Source organism: Salvelinus sp. IW2-2015, linkage group LG13 (assembly GCF_002910315.2).
Source record: "Salvelinus sp. IW2-2015 linkage group LG13, ASM291031v2, whole genome shotgun sequence".
Classification (NCBI taxonomy): Eukaryota; Metazoa; Chordata; class Actinopteri; order Salmoniformes; family Salmonidae; genus Salvelinus; species Salvelinus sp. IW2-2015.
The window spans coordinates 40,044,963-40,064,682 of record NC_036853.1 but is presented as its reverse complement, the minus strand read 5'-3'; the positions used below and the strand labels follow the sequence as shown (position 1 = coordinate 40,064,682).

General features: G+C 44.5%; 1 protein-coding gene and 1 long non-coding RNA gene across 4 annotated transcripts in view; one reads left to right on the top strand and one right to left on the bottom strand.

The window, feature by feature from the left end:
- Nucleotides 1-4,375: 4,375 nt before the first annotated feature.
- LOC111971448 (SAGA-associated factor 29) lies at nucleotides 4,376-17,808 on the bottom strand. Of its 3 annotated transcripts, none has more exons than XM_070446262.1 (11): nucleotides 17,719-17,808; nucleotides 13,994-14,091; nucleotides 10,926-10,999; nucleotides 10,462-10,537; nucleotides 9,961-10,033; nucleotides 9,544-9,608; nucleotides 9,280-9,409; nucleotides 8,442-8,588; nucleotides 8,255-8,290; nucleotides 7,944-8,106; nucleotides 4,376-7,676 (listed from the first exon to the last, which is right to left on the bottom strand). In XM_070446262.1, the coding sequence occupies exons 3-11, from the start codon at nucleotides 10,989-10,991 to the stop codon at nucleotides 7,560-7,562; spliced, it is 873 nt and encodes a 290-aa protein (XP_070302363.1). In that variant the 5' UTR covers nucleotides 10,992-10,999; nucleotides 13,994-14,091; nucleotides 17,719-17,808; the 3' UTR covers nucleotides 4,376-7,559. The 3 variants fall into 3 exon arrangements, with proteins under 3 accessions (XP_070302363.1, XP_070302362.1, XP_023853997.1); XM_070446261.1 differs by having other exon boundaries at nucleotides 13,994-14,204; nucleotides 17,719-17,782; XM_023998229.2 differs by lacking the exon at nucleotides 13,994-14,091 and having other exon boundaries at nucleotides 17,719-17,786.
- Nucleotides 17,387-19,720, top strand: part of LOC111971449 (uncharacterized) — a 16,261-nt gene continuing 13,927 nt past the window's right edge. The window contains exon 1 of the long non-coding RNA XR_002878261.2: nucleotides 17,387-17,656. This is a non-coding gene — a long non-coding RNA (uncharacterized lncRNA). The remainder of the gene's footprint in view (nucleotides 17,657-19,720) is intronic.

Below are 19,720 nucleotides of genomic sequence, written 5' to 3'. Positions count from 1 at the left end.
ACATCATACCCTCTCCCCCAAATCCGACCATTATTCCATCCTCCTGATTCCTGCTTACAAGCAAAAATTAAAAGCAGGAAGCACCAGTGACTAGATCAATAAAAAAGTGGTCAGATGAAGCAGATGCTAAACTACAGGACTGTTTTGTAGCACAGACTGGAATATGTTCCGGGATTCTGCCGATGGCATTGAGGAGTACACCACATCAGTCACTGGCTTCACAAATAAGTGCATTGATCGCGTCGTCCCACACTGACTGTACGTACATCCCCAACCAGAAGCCATGGATTACAGTCAACATTCGCACTGAGCTAAAGGGTAGAGCTGCCGCTTTCAAGGAGCGGGACTCTAACTCGGAAGCTTATAAGAAATCCCGCTATGCCCTCCAACGAACAATCAAACAGGCAAAGCATCAATATAGGACTAAGGTCGAATCGTACTACACCGGCTCCGACGTTCGTAGGATGTGGCAGGGCTTGCAAACTATTACAGACTACAAAGGGAAGCACAGCCGCGAGCTTCCCAGTGACACGAGCCTACCAGGCGAGCTAAATTACTTCTATGCTCGCTTCGAGGCAAGTAACACTGAAACATGCAGTGCATGAGAGCATCAGCTGTTCCAGACGACTGTGTGATCACGCTCTCCGTAGCCGATGTGAGTAAGACCTTTAAACAGGTCAACATTCACAGACGGATTACCAGGACGTGTACTCCGAGCATGCGCTGACCAACTGGAAAGTGTCTTCACTGACATTTTCAACCTCTCCCTGTCTGAGTCTGTAATACCAACATGTTTCAAGCAGACCACCATAGTCCCTGTGGCAAAAACACTAAGGTAACCTGCCTAAATGACCATAGACCGTAGCACTCACGTCTGTAGCCATGAAGTGCTTTGAAAGTGCTGGTGATGGCTCACATCAACTCCATTATCCCAGAAACCCTAGACCCACCCAATTTGCATACCACCCAACAGATCCACAGATGATGCAATCTTTATTGCACTCCACACTGCCCTGTCACACCTGTACAAAAGGAACACCTACGTGAGAATGCACTCATTGACTACAGCTCAGCGTTCAACACCATAGTGCCCTCAAAGCTCATCGTTAAGCTAAGGACCAGGGACTAAACACCTCCCTCTGACGGGCCGCCCCCAGGTGGTAAGGGTAGGTAACAACACATCCGCCACGCTGATCCCAACGCCTCACAGTGTGTGTTCAGTCCTCTCCTGTACTCCCTGTTCACTCATGATGCATGGCCAGGCACGACTCCAACACCATCATTAAGTTTGCAGATGACACAACAGTGAACATCGACAAAAGACAAGACAGCCTATAGGAGGAGTCAGAGACCTGGCCGTGTGGTGCCAGGACAACAACCTCTCCCTCAACGTGATCAAGACAAAGAGAGATGATGTGGACGACAGGAAAAGGAGGACCGAGCACGCCCCCATTCTCAACGGGGCTGTAGTGGAGCAGGTTGAGAGCTTCAAGTTCCTTCACCAACAAACTAACATGGTCCAAGCACACTAAGACATTCAGCGCATGTGACAAATAAAATGTGATTGCTTTTAAGTATTTTTACTTAAGTACTTTACACCACCGGATGTTATTACTCCAACCTCGTGAAATGTACAAACTGACATTTTCGTCAAAAACAACTTTAATCCAAGGAGTGCCATTGATTTCAAGCTCTGCACATGCGCAGTTCGGCACGAGACAACCGGTTAGACCCGATTATGTGTTTCTATGCATGAGCTTTGCTAGCCAACATCGCTATGACATCGCCTACAAATGGGCTTCGGGATTTCTATTGAGAAGCAGTTTTAGCCTATCTTTATGCTGTACTGTCGTTATTTCTGTTCTGGACCTGGTTTCCCAAAACATTTAAGGTTAAGTTAATCGTTAGAACATCCTATGGTTCTAACAATGAACTTAGCCTAATTAAGATGCTTCATCTTAGAACCATAGGGAAATTATTTCCTTGCTTTCAAGGACAAAGGAAAAACACTACTGTCATCTGATATGTCATCTTAAATAATTTATGAAAATTTGATTTCTTGAAGAGATTGAACAGTCTACTCTATATTCTAGCAAATAAAGTGTACTCAAATAGAGCCTAAATAATATATATATATAATATATTATATATAATAATAATACCAGTCAAAAGTTTGGACACACCTACTCATTCAAGGGTTTTTCCTTTATTTTTACTATTGTTATTTTTACTATACATTGAGGATTATAGCGGAAGATATTAAAACTTTGAAATAACACATATGGAATCATAAAGTAACCAAAAAAAGTGTTACATTTTTTAAAATGTATTTTAAATTCTTCAAAGTAGCTACCCTTTGCCTTGATGACAGCTTTGCACACGCTTGGCATTCTCTCAACCAGCTTCACCTGGAATGCTTTTCCAACAGTCTTGAAGGAGTTCCCACACACACTTGTTGGCTGCTTTTCCTTCATTCTGCAGTCCAACTCATCCCAAACCATCTCAATTGGGTTGAGGTTGGGTGATTGTGGAGGCCAGGTCATCTAATAGGCACTCCATCACTCTCATTCTGGTGAAATAGCCCTTACACAGCCAGGAGGTTGTGTTTGGTCAGTTGTCCTGTTGAAAAACAAATGATAGTCCCACTAAGCGCAAACCAGATAGGATGGCGTATCGCTGCAGAATGCTGTGGTAGCCATGCTGGTTAAGTTGTCCTTGAATTCAAATAAATCACAGTCTCACTAGCAAAGCACCCCACTCTCCTCCACCATGCTTCACACTGGGAACCACACAATGCAGAGATCACCGTTCACCTACTCTGCGACTCACAAAGACACAGCGCTTGGAACCAAAAATCTCACATTTGGACTCATCAGACCAAATGACAGATTTCCACCGGTATAATGTCTATTGCTCGTGTTTCTTGGTCCAAGCAAGTCTCTATTATTGGTGTCCTTTAGTAGTGGTTTCTTTGCAGCAATTTGACTAGTGAAGCTTGATTCACACAGTCTCCTCTGAACAGTTGATGTTGAGATGTGTCTGTTACTTGAACTCTGTGTAAAGCATTTATTTGGGCTGCAATTTCTGAGGCTGGTAACTCTAATGAACTTATCCTCTGCAGCAGAGGTAACTCTGGGTCTTCCTTTCCTGTGGCGGTCCTCATGAGAGCCAGTTTCATCATAGTGCTTGATGGTTTTTGCGACTGCACTTGAAGAAACTTTCATGGTCCTTGAAATTTTCCGTATTGACTGACCTTCATGTCTTAAAGTAATGATGTATTGTTGTTTCTCTGCTTATTTGAGCTGTGCTCGCAATAATATGGACTTGGTCTTTTGCCAAGTCTTCTGTATACCAACCCTACCTTGTCACAACACAACAATTGGCTCAAACGTATTAAGGAAAGAAATTCCATAAATGAACTTTTAGCAAGGCACACCTGTTAATTGAAATGCATTCCAGGTGACTACCTCATTAAGCTGGTTGAGAGAATGACAAGTGTGCAAAGCTGTCATCAAGGCAAAGGGTGGGTACTTTGAAGAATCTCAAATATWAAATATATTTGTTTAACACTTTTTTGGTTAAACATTCCATGTGTTATTTCATAGTTTTGGTGTCTTCCCTATTATTCTACAATGTAGAAAATAGTAAAAATAAAGAAAAACCCTTGAATGAGTAGGTGTTGTGAGAGAAAAATAATGTATTTACCTTTTTTGTTTAATATTAATAGTTAACAATTAATATGCTTAACGACAGTAAAGACATTTCTTTAGTGCCAATGCTGTGCTTCTGAGAAAGTATGGTTAATCTCTTCCACATTAACTCCAACCAGTTGGTCTAGGTGTGTAGTCAAGGACATGGGATAGAGATATACTTGAGGAACAGATAGACCTGTATTGTTTCAATTTCTATTTGCTTCTGAGTAACCTGATCACACGGCATAAGACAAAGAGCCTCTGAGAAGTGACCACAGTTCTTCAGCCAATCCTGTTCTTTTACTATCTTCCAAGGTCACAGCTGTGGGGAGATGGAAGAGAACGGAGGCTGGCTTGGTAGAGAAAGGAGTAACAGAACTAACGTTATCACTTGTTGGTGCGCTATGACCCGATACACCTGGCCACAAGAAGAAAACAAGGTAGCTTATATTGCCTTGATCTGCTGGGGAGGGGTGGAACCAACCATGACTAAGCAGTTCTTGGGTTTCTATATAAACCCCTTGCGTCTGTATTATTTGAGCTCTCACTGCATTCACTCTGTGTGCATGTAGTGACCTTGCTCCCTTATTGAGTGAATAAAGATTTTTGATTAAGTATAACTCTGACTTGTGTGATAAGTTTGTCTCTTCTCATTTGATAATACAGAAATAACCACCACAGTGTCCAAACCTTTGACTGGTACTGAATATAAAAACGGTTTATTATTACTCAGTCAGTGTCCTTAGTCAACATACAAATGAAAAACATTGTTTTTTGTTAACATTGCAGCAGATGGCAGGGAGAGGTGAGGGGCGTTGTTATTGAGGGGAGATATATGGCAGCCCGTTGGCTCCACCCCCGGGCCTTATATGGACTTCCTGCCCCAACRAGGAAAGGCTGTGTTTCGTTAAGCCAGGGAGTGCTTGGGGATAAAGCAGCGTGCTTTTTGAGGAGGAAGCAGCCTGCACAAAGGGGCAGAGTAGGAGAGAATCAAGAGCGTTATAAAGAGTKGGAAAAGAGAGAACACTATCTGTGAGATTACCCGTTGTGACCTGGACTGTTGCACTACCCCCCTTGTGTACCGGACCGGATTGGCTGAGGACCCGAGTGTGAGAATTACCCCTGGAAAACGGCTTTTGGATTGTGGTGATTGGTGAATTCCCCTCTCTTCCCCAGTGTACCAAAACCCCTAATAAACTTCCCATTTGCATTCTATTTGTGCTACTAATGCATGTTTTGTTATTGAACTTGGTGATGTGGCAACCCCACACCCTTGAGCCTGCTACAAAATATATTTWAAAAAAATATTAAAACACATGCAGCATAGCTCATTCCACAAGAAGCATAGTCATGTCACTACCAGGCAAATACAGACAGAACATCCTGCACGTCTCACAATGACAAAACAGATGAGCCATAACACACCGTTGGATATCAATACAACTCCCTACATTGACTGAGCCTCACAGATAGCGTCCCAAAACAAATTCTTACTAACATGCCACATGTGCAACGAAAAAAAAAAAAAACTCTAGACCACCTTTACTCCACACACAGAGATCCATAAAAAACTCTCCCTGCCCTCCATTTGGCAAATCTGACCATAATTCTATCCTCCTGATTCCTGCTTACAAGCAAAAAAACTAAAGCAGGAAGTACCAGTGACTCGCTCAATACAGAAGTGGTCAGATGATGCGGATGCTACGCTACAGGACTGTTTTTCTAGCACAGACTGGAATATGTTCCGGGATTCATCCAATGGCATTGAGGAGTATACYACCTCAGTCATCTGCTTCATCAATAAGTGCATCGACGACGTCGTCCCCACAGTGACCGTACGTACATATCCCAACCAGAAGCCATGATTTACAGACAACATCCGCATCGAGCTAAAAGCTAGAGCTGCCGCTTTCAAGGAGCGGGACACAAAACGCGGACGCCTATGAGAAATCCCGCTATGCCCTCAGACGAACCATCAAACAAGCAAAGTGTCAATACAGGATTAAGATTGAACCCTACTACACCGACTGACACTCGTCGGATGTGGCTGGGCTTAAACTATTACGGACTACAAAGGAAAACCCAGACACGAGCTGCTCAGTGACGCRAGCCTACCAGACGAGCTAAATGCCTTTTATGCTCGCTTCGAGGCAAGCAACACTGAAGCATGCCTGAGAGCACCAGATGGTCTGGATGACTGTGTGGTAACGCTCTCGGTAGCCGATGTGGGCAAGACCTTTAAACAGGTCAACATTCACAAAGCCACGGGGCCAGATGGATTACCAGGACGTGTACTCAAAGCATGCGCGGACCAACTGGCAATTGTCTTCACTGACATATTCAACCTCTCTCTGACTGAGTCTGTAATACCTACATGTTTCAAGCAGACCACCATAGTCCCTGTGCCCAAGGAAGCGAAGGTAACTTGCCTAAATGATTACCGCCACGTAGCATTCACATCGGTAGCCATGAAGTGCTTTGAAAGGCTGGTCATGGCTCACATCAACAGCATCCTCCCGGATACCCTAGACCCACTCCAATTCACATAGCGCTCCAACAGATCCACAGATGACGCAATCTCAATCGCACTCCACACTGCCCTTTCACACCTGGACAAAAGGAACACCTATGTGAGAATGGTGTTCATTTGACTACAGCTCAGCTTTCATCACCATAGTGACCTCAAAGCTCATCACTAAGCTAAGGACCCTGGGACTAAACACCTCCCTCTGCAACTGGATCCTGGRCTTCCTGACGGGCCGCMCCCAGGTGGTAAGGGTAGGCAACAACACGTCTGCCACGCTGATCCTCAACACTGGAGCCCTTCAGGGGTGTGTACTTAGTCCCCTCCTGCACTCCCTGTTTACCCACGGCTGCGTGGCCAAACAAGACTCCAACATCATCATTAAGTTTGCTGATGACAACAGTGGTAGGCCTGATCACCGAGCAAAGAGGACCAAGCACGCCCCCATTTTCATTGACGGGGCTGCAGTGGAGCAGGTTGAGAGCTTCAAGTTCCTTGGTGTCCACATCACCAATGACCAATGATCCGGTCGCATCACCGCCTGGTATGGCAACTGCTCAGCATCTGACCGTAAGGCGATACAGAGGGTAGTGCGTACGACCTAGTACATCACTGGGGCCAAGCTTCCTGCAATCCAGGACCTATATAAGAGGCGGTGTCAGAGGAAAGCCCATAAAATCGTCAGAGACTCCAGTCACCCAAGTCATAGACTATTTTCTCTGCTACCGCACGGCAAGCGGTACCTGAGCGCCAAGTCTAGGACCAAAAGGCTCCTTAACAGCTTCTACCCCCAAGCCATAAGACTGCTGAGCAATTAATCAAATGGCCACCGGACTATTACCCCCCTCCATTTGTTTTGTACACTGCTGCTACTCGCTGTTTATTATCTATGCATAGTCACTTCACCCCTACCTACATGTACAAATTACCTCTAAACTGTACCCCCGCACACTGACTCGGTATCGGTACCCCCTGTATATAGCCACGTTATTGTTATGTTATTGTGTTACTTTTTACTTTATTTGGTAAATATTTTAATAATTCTCCTTGAACTGCACCTTTGGTTAAGGGCTTGTAAGTAAGCATCTTACAAGGTCTACACTTGTATTCGGCGCATGTGAMAAGTAAAGTTTGATTTGATGTTATTTTATTTAAAACCCGCCCTCAGTGTGTCCATACGTGTGGCTAAGGTATGGAATCCATTGTTATTCTGGGGAGGGGGGTGGTTGGAAACACTTGTCTAGGAACACTTGTCAAGTCTGACAAAATACAGTATCTTCAGTCACAGTCCCCTTGATTTCTCCTGACTCCTCTCTTTCTTCTCCTCTTCATCAGTCTCTTCTTTACTTCTTTTTGTTCTCTTTGCAGGCCACCACGTATCTCTGAGCTACGTTGAGGGGCGGGGAGTAGCCGTCTGCGTACGACGTGTCCTCAAACAGCACTGAGTAGTCGTCCTGGGGCTGAGAGAGCAGAGAGCATGGTGGTTAGTGGAGAGAACAGAGTTCACTGATTTGGGGTCAGTTTAGCATTTTCCCCAATAATGGTTAAGGTTAGGATTGCTGGAGGGGAAGCTGCCAAGCGAGGGGCCTGCCTGGATGCAGGGTTTGGTGTACAGTAACATTATCTCTGAACCAGCTTTATGTAGTTTCGTCATCAAATAAAATGTATTCAAATTACGCCAATCAGCCCACCCCCCCGCTCCTCTCCTCTCCCTTTCCTTGTCTCACCCGGTGTGGGTGTGTGTGGATGAGGGCTCTGTAGAAGCAGGTGGTCTGAGGGTAGAGGGCCAGTACCAGCTGGTCTTTACTGAACAGGGCCTCCGGGTCCGTCTCTGGGTTGGCCTTCCACTGGGGTAGGGGGATGATACGCCGCCTGCTCAGGGTGTGTCTCCTGGAGGAGGAGGATGGGAGGGTGGGWGATAAGAAGCAGAGTAGATAATTGTCATTATATCCGAGGTGAGATTTTCATAAYAAAATATAATGTACTACAAGACAAAATAGTAGGAAGAGAAATATAGAAAATGAAGACATTGACTTACTCTTTTCCTTCCTCATCAATGTCATCCACTTCGTACCTGAAGGATAGAGCAAAAAAATACAACTCAAGACAGTCTGTGTTGTAGCTGATTGGCTAAAASTGTTAAAGGCTGTAGTTGATTGGTAACAGTGGTACATGGCTGTACTTGATTGGCTAACAGTGGCTGGAGCTGATTTGCTGATAGTTACTTGTTGGTGGAGTGGCTGTARCTGACCACCTCGGCCAGGATCCACTGTTCGTCTCCGTCCACGGCCTTGACCCGCGCTGCCACCTTGTCCCCTTGCTTGGCCACATAGTCACTGTTGGCTGGCATCGCCCCACACAGGGGAGGAGGACTGGAGGAGAGGGGGATACAGGGAAGGATGGAGGGTGTTAGGGAGTAATATAGTAATGGAGGACAGAAAAAAGGGGCAGGTGGAAAAGAAATGGGGGGGGGTACTGAACTTGAAATGTACACAACAAGAACACAGATTTTGGCCTCCCGAGTGGCGCAGTGGTTTAAGGCACTGCATCGCAGTCCTAGCTGTGCCACTAGAGAGTCTGGGTTCGAGTCCAGGCTCTGTCGCAGCCGGCCGCGACCGGGGGGCCCATGGGGCGGCGCACAATTGGCCCAGCGTCGTCCKGYTTAAGGKTGGGTTTGGCCGGCAGGGATATCCTTGTCTCATCGCCCACTAGCGACTCCTRTGGCGGGCCGGGCGCAGTGCACGCCGACACGGTAGCCAGGTGTACGGTGTTTCCTCCGACACATTGGTGCGGCTGGCTTCCAGGTTGGATGGGCAGTGTGTCAAGAAGCAGTGCAGCTTGGTTGGGTTGTGTTTCGGAGGACGCATGGCTCTCGACCTTCGCCTCCCGAGTCCATACGGGAGTTGCAGCGATGAGACAAGACTGTAACTACTACCAATTGGATACCACGAAATTAGGGTGAAAAATACAACCAAAAAAAAGAACACAGATTTTTGTTTCCCATTGTAAAATGTTGTGCACTACTATACTGAGCTCAGGAGAGACTGAATCATCAGACCCTACCTGTCTCCTGGCTTGCCAATCCACAGCGGGAGCGTCATGGCTGACTGTTGGAGCAGCGTCATCAGCACCCCCCTCCGCATGGTCTTCCTGGGGGGGTCATTGTCGCTGTTCACCCCTGCCATCTTAGCCGCTGGGGGAGAGGAGAGAGAGGAAAGAGTGAGGCATGGGCTGCATCTCAATAGTTAACAGTGGCTTATTCTCGTCTCCTCTCCTTCCTAAATAGGATGTAGGCTGTTATGARAATTCAGTCACAGCCATTCTTACCTATTCGCCTCTCCTCCAATAAGGATTTGATCTCTGCAATTTTGTCGAGAGCATGACGAAGAATACTGTGGGAGAGAAAGAGTGGCRCCCGACTTATTTCTTTGGAATGGAGCTGTACTTACTTACTCCACATGGTGGTGATGATTTCTGAACGCAAGACAAAAACACATCCAAACACTGAACTACCACAGTTGGWTRGGTGAAAGGAAACAWTAAATGGCTTACACCAAACCTACCATATCAGATCAGTGGACACTTCAAGGGGCATAGGGCAAGGGGCATAGGGATATCAGTGTAGGCTACCCTGATGAAGACAGCTTGTCTGTCGAAACGTTGGTTATTAGGTTATTCAATTATTGCATCTGAGCTCCTAGAGTGTGCGGCTCTCCTTTTCTTTTTCAAGTGTAGGCTACCGACCTGCACTCTGCCTCAGCGTCTGCTCTGGCTGTGGTGTAGAGTCCCCTCAGCTTAGTCCGGTAATAAGGGGAGGCTGGGGAGACGGGGACAAGAATAACACCTTATTACACTGTGTGTGTGTGTGTGGGGGGGGGGATCTAAAAGCCCCAATGGGGATCTAAAAGCCCCAATGTCCCCACAAGGATCGTAACATTTCCCACGTCCATGAGGACAAAGGCTATTTTAATCTTAGGGGTTAGGGTTACAATTAGGATAAGAGGTTAGTGGTAAGGTTTAGGGTTACAAGTAAGGGTTAGGTTTAGGGGTTAGGGAAAATAGGATTTTGAATGGAAATTAATTTTAGGTCCCCACGAGGATAGAAGAACATGACGTGTGTGTGTCTGGCTTAGCCAGACGATACATAACTAGAAACAGTGTGTAACAGTAATATGAAGAGTTATAAAATAGTGTTGCAGTGTTGATGGAAAAAGGGGAATGTGGGGAGGTGAGGTAGAGGCTCACTCTTGTTCTCAGTCTGCATCCTCTCRTGTGTTTTCTGGATGTTGAGCAGGTTGTGTTCACTGCGCGACCGCTCCTCCTGAAAAAGAGAATGAAAGGGATTAATATTACAATGTGGTTGTTGCAAAGGTGCAAAATGATGCAATATATCAGCAAGAATAACATGCAATGTGCACACAAAATGTAAATGTATTACAGTGATTGATGTTTGGCAATGAGATTTAATTTGATCTCTGAATATCATTCCTATTCTGTATTGCTAGGTATTACATTACTCCCAAATGTGACTTCAATCCCTATGATGGCATGATGTAAAAATATGAATCATTGGAGTCACATTTGAATATAACTAGCTTGGTAGCTATTTATTCATCAATTCACCATCCTCCACTGTGGTACCTGAATTACTGGTCAGTGCTCCTGATGACAACAGCACTTGGGTGTAGAAACCATTGGTTGAGACTTACCTGCGTCTGCTTTATGAGTTGATGGAGCTCTGTTAAAAGCTCTGCGATTTTGGTGTCCGCYGACATGATGTTGCCTGTGGTAACGAGATGTCCAAAATGCATTCATCAAATTAGTTTCACTTGAGTTTAAGCAGCAACATGATAGACATGCCTTGCACACATGATAGCTAGCCAGCAGATTCCGACCCTACCGTTATGATTGTTTACAATGAGTTGCACTGGGGTCGGAACGTCATCATGGTYAGAATAACACTCTGGGGATGAGAAATTGTGTTGTGCTCCGAATTGTCCCATTATCCCAACTGTTACACCGGGAAGATTGAACGACTGCTTATTTTCAAAGCTGCCCTTTTCGTCCTCATGCTATCCAGCAGGAGCCACAGCAGCCATTATAGAATGACATGTTGCGTAAAACAACAAATGAGCTGATTGGCTGCCACTGCTATTCCAAAACGGTGGCAGTGGCTACTGCTAGCTAGCATGAGGACAAAAAGGGTAGTTTTCCGGAAAACTAGCAGTATTTCAATCTTCTCGATTTATCAGTTTGGATATACAGTTGAAGTCGGAAGATTACATACATCTTAGCCAAATACATTTAAACTCAGTTTTTCACAATTCCTGACATTTAATCATAGATAAGAAATTCCCTGTCTTAGGTCAGTTAGGATCACCACTTTATTAAGAATGTGACATGTCAGAAGAATAGTAGAGAGAATTATTTATTTCAGCTTTTATTTCTTTCATCACATTCCAGTGGGTCAGAAGTTTACATACACTCAATTCGTATTTGGTAGCATTGCCTTTAAATTGTTTAACTTGGATCAAAAGTTCAGGTAGCCTTCCGCAAGCTTCCCACAATAAGTTGGGTGAATTTTGGCCCAGTCCTCCTGACAGAGCTGGTGTAACTGAGTCAGGTTTTTAGGCCTTGCTCGCACATGCTTTTTCAGTTCTGCCCACCAATTTTCTATGGGATTGAGCTCAGGGCTTTGTGATGGCCACTCCAAACTTTGACTTTGTTGTCCTTAAGCCATTTTGCCACAACTTTGGAAGTATGCTTGGGGTCATTGTCCATTTGGAAGACCCAAGCTTTGACTTCCTGACTGATGTCTTGAGATGTTGCTTCAATATATCCACTTAATCTTCCGTCCTCATGATGCCATCTTTCTTGTGATGTGCACCAGTCCCTCCTGCAGCAAAGCACCCCCACAACTGATGCTGCCACCCCGTGCTTCACGGTTGAGATGGTGTTCTTCGGCCTGCAAGCCTTCCCCTTTTTCCTCCAAATATAACGATGGTCATTATGGCCAAACAGTTCTATTTTTGTTTCATCAGACCAGAGGACATTTCTCCAAAACGTACGCTATTTGTCCCCATGTGCAGTTGCAAACCGTAGTCTGGCTTTTTTATGGCAGTTTTGGCGCAGTGGCTTCTTCCTTGCTGAGCGGTCTTTCAGGTTATGTTGATATAGGACTCGTTTTACTGTGGATATAGATACTTTTGTACCTGTTTCCTCCAGCATCTTCACAAGATCCTTTGCTGCTGTTCTGGGATTGATTTGCACTTTTAGCACCAAAGTATGTTCATCTCTAGGAGACAGAACGCGTGTGGTCCCATGGTGTTTATACTTGCGTACTATTGTTTGCACAGATGAACGTGATACCTTCAGGCGTTTGGAAATTGCTCCCAAGGATGAACCAGACTTGTGGAGGTCTACAATTTTTTCTGAGTCTTGCTGATTTCTTTTGATTTTCCCATGATGTCAAGCAAAGAGGCATTGAGTTTGAAGGTAGACCTTGAAATACATCCACAGGTACACCTCCAATTGACTMAAATTATGTCAATTAGCCTATCAGAAGCTTCTAAAGCCATGACATAATTTTCTGGAATTTTCCAAGCTGTTTAAAGGCACAGTCAACTTAGTGTATGTAAACTTCTGACCCACTGGAATTGTGATACAGTGAAATAATTGGTCTGTAACAATTGTTGAAAAAATGACTTGTGTCWTGCACAAAGTAGAAGTCCTAACCGTCTTGACAAAACTATAGTTTGTTAACAAGAAATTTGTGGAGTGGTTGAAAAATKAGTTTTAATGACTCCAACCTAAGTGTATGTTAACTTCCAACTTCAACTGTAGGTCAAATTTAGAGTAAAGTGTAACATCCCATCCCTGCATTGAAGTAGGTTTTCCGATCCATATCTTGCGTTGCCTCCACGGTGTCTTAAAGGTCCAATGCTGACATTTTTCTCTCAATATCAAATAACTTCTGGGTAACCATTAAGTACCTTACTGTGACTGTTTTCAATTAAAATGGTCAACAAGAAACAAAAATAGCTTCTTAGCAAATAGCAATTTCTCAAGCAAGAATTTTGTTAGGACTGTCTGGGAGTGGTCTATGTGGGGCGGGGAAAATGGGAAACTTTCTGTTATTGGCAGAGAGGTTTGAAACTCACTTGCTTACTGAAGGGAATCGATTAATCTGGCCTGGGCGCCCAGATAGGCATGTTTTGCAACCGGGGAAAGTTGATTGCATTCATTTTGGAACCGTGCTGCCTCCCGTGCGTGAGCCATGTGCCCCATTCAAAGCCCACTGGGAAGTTGGCTCAAAACAAAAGTGACGTATTTAAAGCACGTGGAGTAATGAGTAGGATTCTGTGATCACATTCAAAAGTGATTGCTTTTGATAAAAACGCGAGAGGTTGTATGTTACTGGATGATGTACCATGCTGCCTTGTTGACAACACGACCGCGCGGTGTAGATTACTGTTCAATTTGAGAAAGGTGCTCCTCCCTCACCGCTTTTCCCATTCACATCACGGGCCATAGACCAGTGCCCTACAGCTCAGCATAATCTAATACCGCCCATTCGTCTATTAACTAATTTACCACCTGGTGAATGTAAGATGGAGCCGGAGCAGAAGGCAGACGTTTTACATGCCCCCAACCGATTGTGTTTATTTATCTGCGTTGTTTGTAACTTATTTTTTTTACTCATTTTGTACATAATGTTGCCGCTACCGTCTCATACGATCGAAAATAACTTCTAGACATCAGAACTGTGATTACTCACCACGGACTAGCAGAATCCTGTTTCTTCTTTCACRACTCTGACGAGCCCGAGACGGAGGATATACGGCTCCCTCGGGAACAGGCCCCGACCCCCGTGATCTGCATGAAGAGGAGGCGGAGAAAGAGAGGCCGGAGAGCGGGCTGCCTTCTGAGAAGTCGGAGGCGATCGAATAAACCCCCACTTCCCTCAATTCTGCTAGCAAACATGCAATCTTTGGACAATAAAATCGACGAGTCACAGGGAAGATTAAACTACCAACGGGACAAACAAAACTGTAACATCTTATGCTTCACAGAGTCGTGGCTGAACAACGACAAAATCAACATACAGCTGGCTGGTTATACGATGTACCGGCAGGATAGAACAGCGGCGTCTGGTAAGACAAGGGCAGGCGGACAATGTATTTTTGTAAATAACAGCTGGTGCACTATATCGAAAGAAGTATCGAGCTATTGCTCACCTGAGAATGAGTATATCATGATAAGCTGTAGACCACACTACCTACCCGAGAGAGTTCTCATCTGTATTCTTCGTAGCTGTTTACATACCACCTCAGTCAGAGGTTGGCACTAAGATAGCATAGAATGAGCTGTATTTCTACATAAGCAAACAAGAAAACCCTCACACTGAGGCGGCGCTCCTAGTAGCTGGGTACTTTATTGCAGGGAAACYTAAATCAGTTTTACCAAATTTCTATCAGCATGTTAAATGTGCAACCAGAGGGAAAAGAACTCGGGACCACCTATACTCCACACACAGAGATGCATACAAAGCTCTCCCTCGCCCTCCATTTGGCAAATCTGACCATAATTCCATCCTCCTGATTCCTGCTTACAAGCAAAAATTAAAGCAGGAAGCACCAGTGACTAGATGAATAAAAAAAAGTGGTCAGATGAAGCAGATGCTAAGCTACAGGACTGTTTTGCTAGCACAGACTGGAATATGTTCCGGGATTCATCCAATGGCATTGAGGAGTACACCACATCTGTCATTGGCTTCATCAATAAGTGCATCGATGACGTCATCCCCACAGTGACCTTACGTACATACACCAACCAGAAGCCATGGATTACAGGCAGCATCTGCACTGAGCTAAAAGCTAGAGCTGCAGCTTTCAAGGAGTGGGACTCTAACCCAGAGACTTATAAGAAATCCCGCTATGCCCTCCGACGATTCATCAAACAGACAAAGCGTCAATACAGGACAAAGATCGAGTCATACTACACCAGCTTTGATGCTCGTTGAATGTGGCAGGGCTTGCAAACCATTACAGACTATAAAGGGAAGCACAACCGAGAGCTGCCCAGTGACACGAGCCTACCAGACGAGCTAAACTACTTCTATGCTCGCTTCGAGGAAAATAACACTGAAACATGCATGAGAGCACCAGCTGTACCGGAAGACTGTGTGATCACGCTCTCCGCAGCTGATGTGAGTAAGACCTTTAGACAGGTCAACATTCACAAGGCCGCAGGGCCAGACAGATTACCAGGATGTGTACCCCGAGCATGCTCTGACCAACTAGCAAGTGTCTTCACTGACATTTTCAACCTCTCCCTGTCCGAGTCTGTAATACCAACATGTTTTAAGCAGACCACCATAGTGCCTGTGCACAAGAACATTAAGGTAACCTGCCTAAAWGRTTACTGACTCGTAGCACTCACGTCTGTAGCCATGAAGTGCTTTGAAAGGCTGGTCATGGCTCACATCAACACCATCATCCCAGAAACTCTAGACCCACTCCAATTTGCATACCGCCCCAACAGATCCACAGATGATGCAATCTCTATTGCACTCCACACTGCCCTTTCACACCTGGACAAAAGGAACACCTATGTGAGATTGCTATTCATTGACTACAGCTCAGCATTCAACACCATAGTGCCCTCAAAGCTCATCAATAAGCTAAGGACCCTGGGACTAAACACCTCCCTCTGCAACTGGATCCTGGACTTCCTGACGGGTAGCTAACAACACATCCGCCACGCTGATCCTCAACACAGGGGCATCTCAGGGGTGCGTGCTCAGCCCCCTCCTGTACTCCCTGTTCACTCATGACTGCACGGCTAGGCACGACTCCAACACCATCATTACATTTGCAGATGACACAACAGTGGTAGGCCTGATCACCGACAACAACGAGATGGCCTACATGGAGTAGGTCATTGACGTGGCCGTGTGGTGCCAGGACAACAACCTCTTCCTCAACGTGATCAAGACAAAGGAGATGATTGTGGACTACAGGAAAAAGAGGACTGAAGCCGCCCCCATTTTATGACGGGCTGCAGTTGGAGCATGAGCTTAAGTTCCTTGGTGTCCACTCACCAACAAACTAACATTGTCCAAGCACACCAAGACAGTCATGAAGCGGCACGAAAAAACATTCCCTCTCATGTAGTCCTGCAAATGGTGCTACAGCTGCACCATCGAGGCATCCTGACTGGTTTGCATCACTGCTTGGTATGGCAACTGCTCGGCCTCTGACCGCAAGGCACTACAGAGGGGTAGCGCAACAGGCCCAGTACATCACTGGGCCAAGCTTTTCCTGCCATTCAGGACCTCTATACTAGGCAGTGTCAGAGGAAGGCCCTAAAATTGTCCAAGACTCCAGCCACCCTAGTGCATAGATGCTTCTCACTTCTACCGGCTCAGCAAGCGGTACCAGAGCGCCAAGTCTAGGTCCAAGAGGCTTCTAAACAGCTTCTACCCCAAGCCATAAGACTCTGAACATCTAATCAAAATGGCTACCCAGACTATTTGCATTGCCCCCCCAAACACCACTGCCCCTCTTCTGGTTTCATCTATGCATAGTCACTTTAATAACTCTACCTACATGTACATACTACCTCAACTAACCGGCACCCCCCTGTATATATTGTTATTTTTTACTGCTGTTCTGTAAATATCTCTTATTCTCATCCATATTTTKKGGGGAAACTGYACTGTTGGTTAGGGCCTCGTAAATAAGCATTTCATTTGGCACATCTGACTAATACAATTTGATGTCACCAGGCAGGCCAAAACTCCATCCCACCAAAACAGGCTGAAATTTCAGGTGTCCTTTTTAAAATGTAATCTTTAACTCGGCAAGTCAGTTGAGAACAAATTCTTATTTACAATTACGGCCTACACCGGCCAAACCCGGACGACGCTGGGCTAATTGTGTGTCACCCTTTGGGACTCCCAATCACTGCCGGTTGTGATACAGCCTGGATCTTTTCAAAGAGCTCTTACACCAAAGGCATTATCCTTTTCACAATATTATTACAACTACATAGTGTGGGTATATATATATACAAAACGTTGACTGCAATGGGCCTTTAATCTAACCATGATTGCGTTCTGACCCCAGTGCAGCTCAATGTAAACAAGCGCAACGTTAGAATCTTCTGGCTAACAGTAAGGTTAGCTGTATTGTTCGCAACTTATGTCACATTTACTTTGTACTGACAAGTTGTCTGCAAGAGTTAGCTAACGTGGTCAGAACGAACATATTGGAGGAAACTAGCCAGCTAAATTTAGAAAATTTAGCAAGCCAACTAACGTTCGCAAGCTAGCTTAGCTGGCTAAATAGCTAGCTAGCTTCTATGASGCCTTAAACGTGACCTTTCCTTTTATCAACAACCAAACGCAGTTTATTTTGTGGAGTAAAGTTACATTTTGGTAAGTAGTCGAAAATTGTTATACAAAATGTTTAGAACTATACATTCAGWCTATCTCCCTACCTTTGGTAGTTTGTGAGCTTTCATTCGTGTCAAGGCCTACTACGGACTGGCAGCGAGGACAAACAGTACTAACCCAAACGTTTGTCTTACGGGTCTTTCAATATTGCATCTCGGCCATAGACTGTATAAGAAATAAGGCATATCTCTACCATATGGGTGTTCTAATGTTTAAAAAATWATAATAATAATCACACGTAAATATAATTGTTGTTTGAATTCGTTTAGCTAATGTTTACAACCCATGGAATGTAAGTGGTGAAGTAAATKACATCTTCCAAACATCTCTCCTCAATATTTACATATTGAAACATACAGACAATTCCTTTCAGGCATTATCTTGTAAACACATTAAATTGCACTGTAATGTTTGTGTAAAATGTGCCGTCAGTAGAATTCTGCGAGGGAGCGGAGGGAGGTTTGGCCTCTGGAAACAAACACCATCTGTAAACACTATGATGAAGAAAACAGCCACATAAACAGCATAACAATCACTAAGAACAAAACTCAATAGAGAACTAATATGAATGTAAAGCTAGGTAGACCGAGCCCTAATGTAAAGCAATATATTATACCTATTTGATATTACTAGTTGGGTGTGTGTGGAGGGAGGCACAAGGGGTGGTGAGGTGGAGATACTGAAAAGTTAATATTCAACCAAGACATGGAGAAAATAAGGTCATAAAATGGACCATAAACAGACACAGATAAGTGTTGRCTTATCTGCCATGCTTCAAAACTGTCTGGGGTGCTGTTTATAATTGTGTGTGTGAGTCTTTGTGTGTTTCTTGAGAGCAGGCTTAGTCACAGCTCATATGGTAAGCTCATATTTCAGCAAATATTTATTGAACAGAGTGCCCACATGACTGAGAGATGCCAAGAAAGCGTGGAAGGAGGAGTCACAGAAAGAGTAAGGGGAGAAGGAGAAAAACAGTGAAAGAAAAAACAGGACTGTTGATAGACAACTGAGAGACTGCCGTTGAAAGGAAATAAGCACATGTAAGAAATATGAATAGTGGGAGTGAAAGAGAGATAGATAAAGAAGAGAGAATGGGTTAAAGAGAGAGTGACGCTTTAATATGTCGCCCCGGTTTATGGCCAGTACAGTAATGTTTATGACTGTTTATGGAGGCAGCGAGGGAAGTAAAATATGCCAAGAATTCTCTCCCTGCTTCRGTACGCCTGTGTCAAACCTTCCTTGCTCAAAAACAATTAAGTCATATCCAAAAGGAATGGTTTGTGGAATATTCAATGCAGGCTTTAGGAGAAGAGGCTACTTTGAGAAGTTTTACTCATATCTCCTGGTTCAAGGCCTGTAATTTATACAACGGAGTCTGAACATGAGTAGATTTATGTGAGGGAAGGGTCCTTCCTCATCGTTCTCACAGATACAGACAGTCGTGTGTTTCTTTGTCACGACTACAGTCTGAATCATTCTATCTACGGTATATACAGTTGAAGTCGGAAGTTTAGATACACTTTGGATGGAGTCATTTAAAACTTGTTTTTCAACCACTCCACAAATGTCTTGTTAACAAACTATAGTTTTGGAAAGTCGGTTAGGACATCTACTTTGTGCATGACACACGTAATTTGTCCAACAATTGTTTACAGACAGATTATTTCACTTATAATTCAMTGTATCACAATTCCAGTCAGTCAGAAGTTTACATACACTAAATTGACTGTGCCTTTAAACAGCTTAACGGCTTGGAAAATTCCAGAAAATGATGTCATGGCTTTAGAAGCTTCTGATAGGCTAATTGACATAATTTGAGTCAATTGAAGGTGTACCTGTGGATGTATTTCAAGGCCTACCTTCAAACTCAGTGCCTCTTTGCTTGACATCATGGGAAAATCTAAATAAATCAGCCAAKAACTCAGAAAATAAATTGTAGACCACCAGTCTGGTTCATCCTTGGGAGCAATTTCCAAACGCCTGAAGGTACCACGTTCATCTGTACAAACAAAGGTTTGCAAGTATTAACACCATGGGACCACGCAG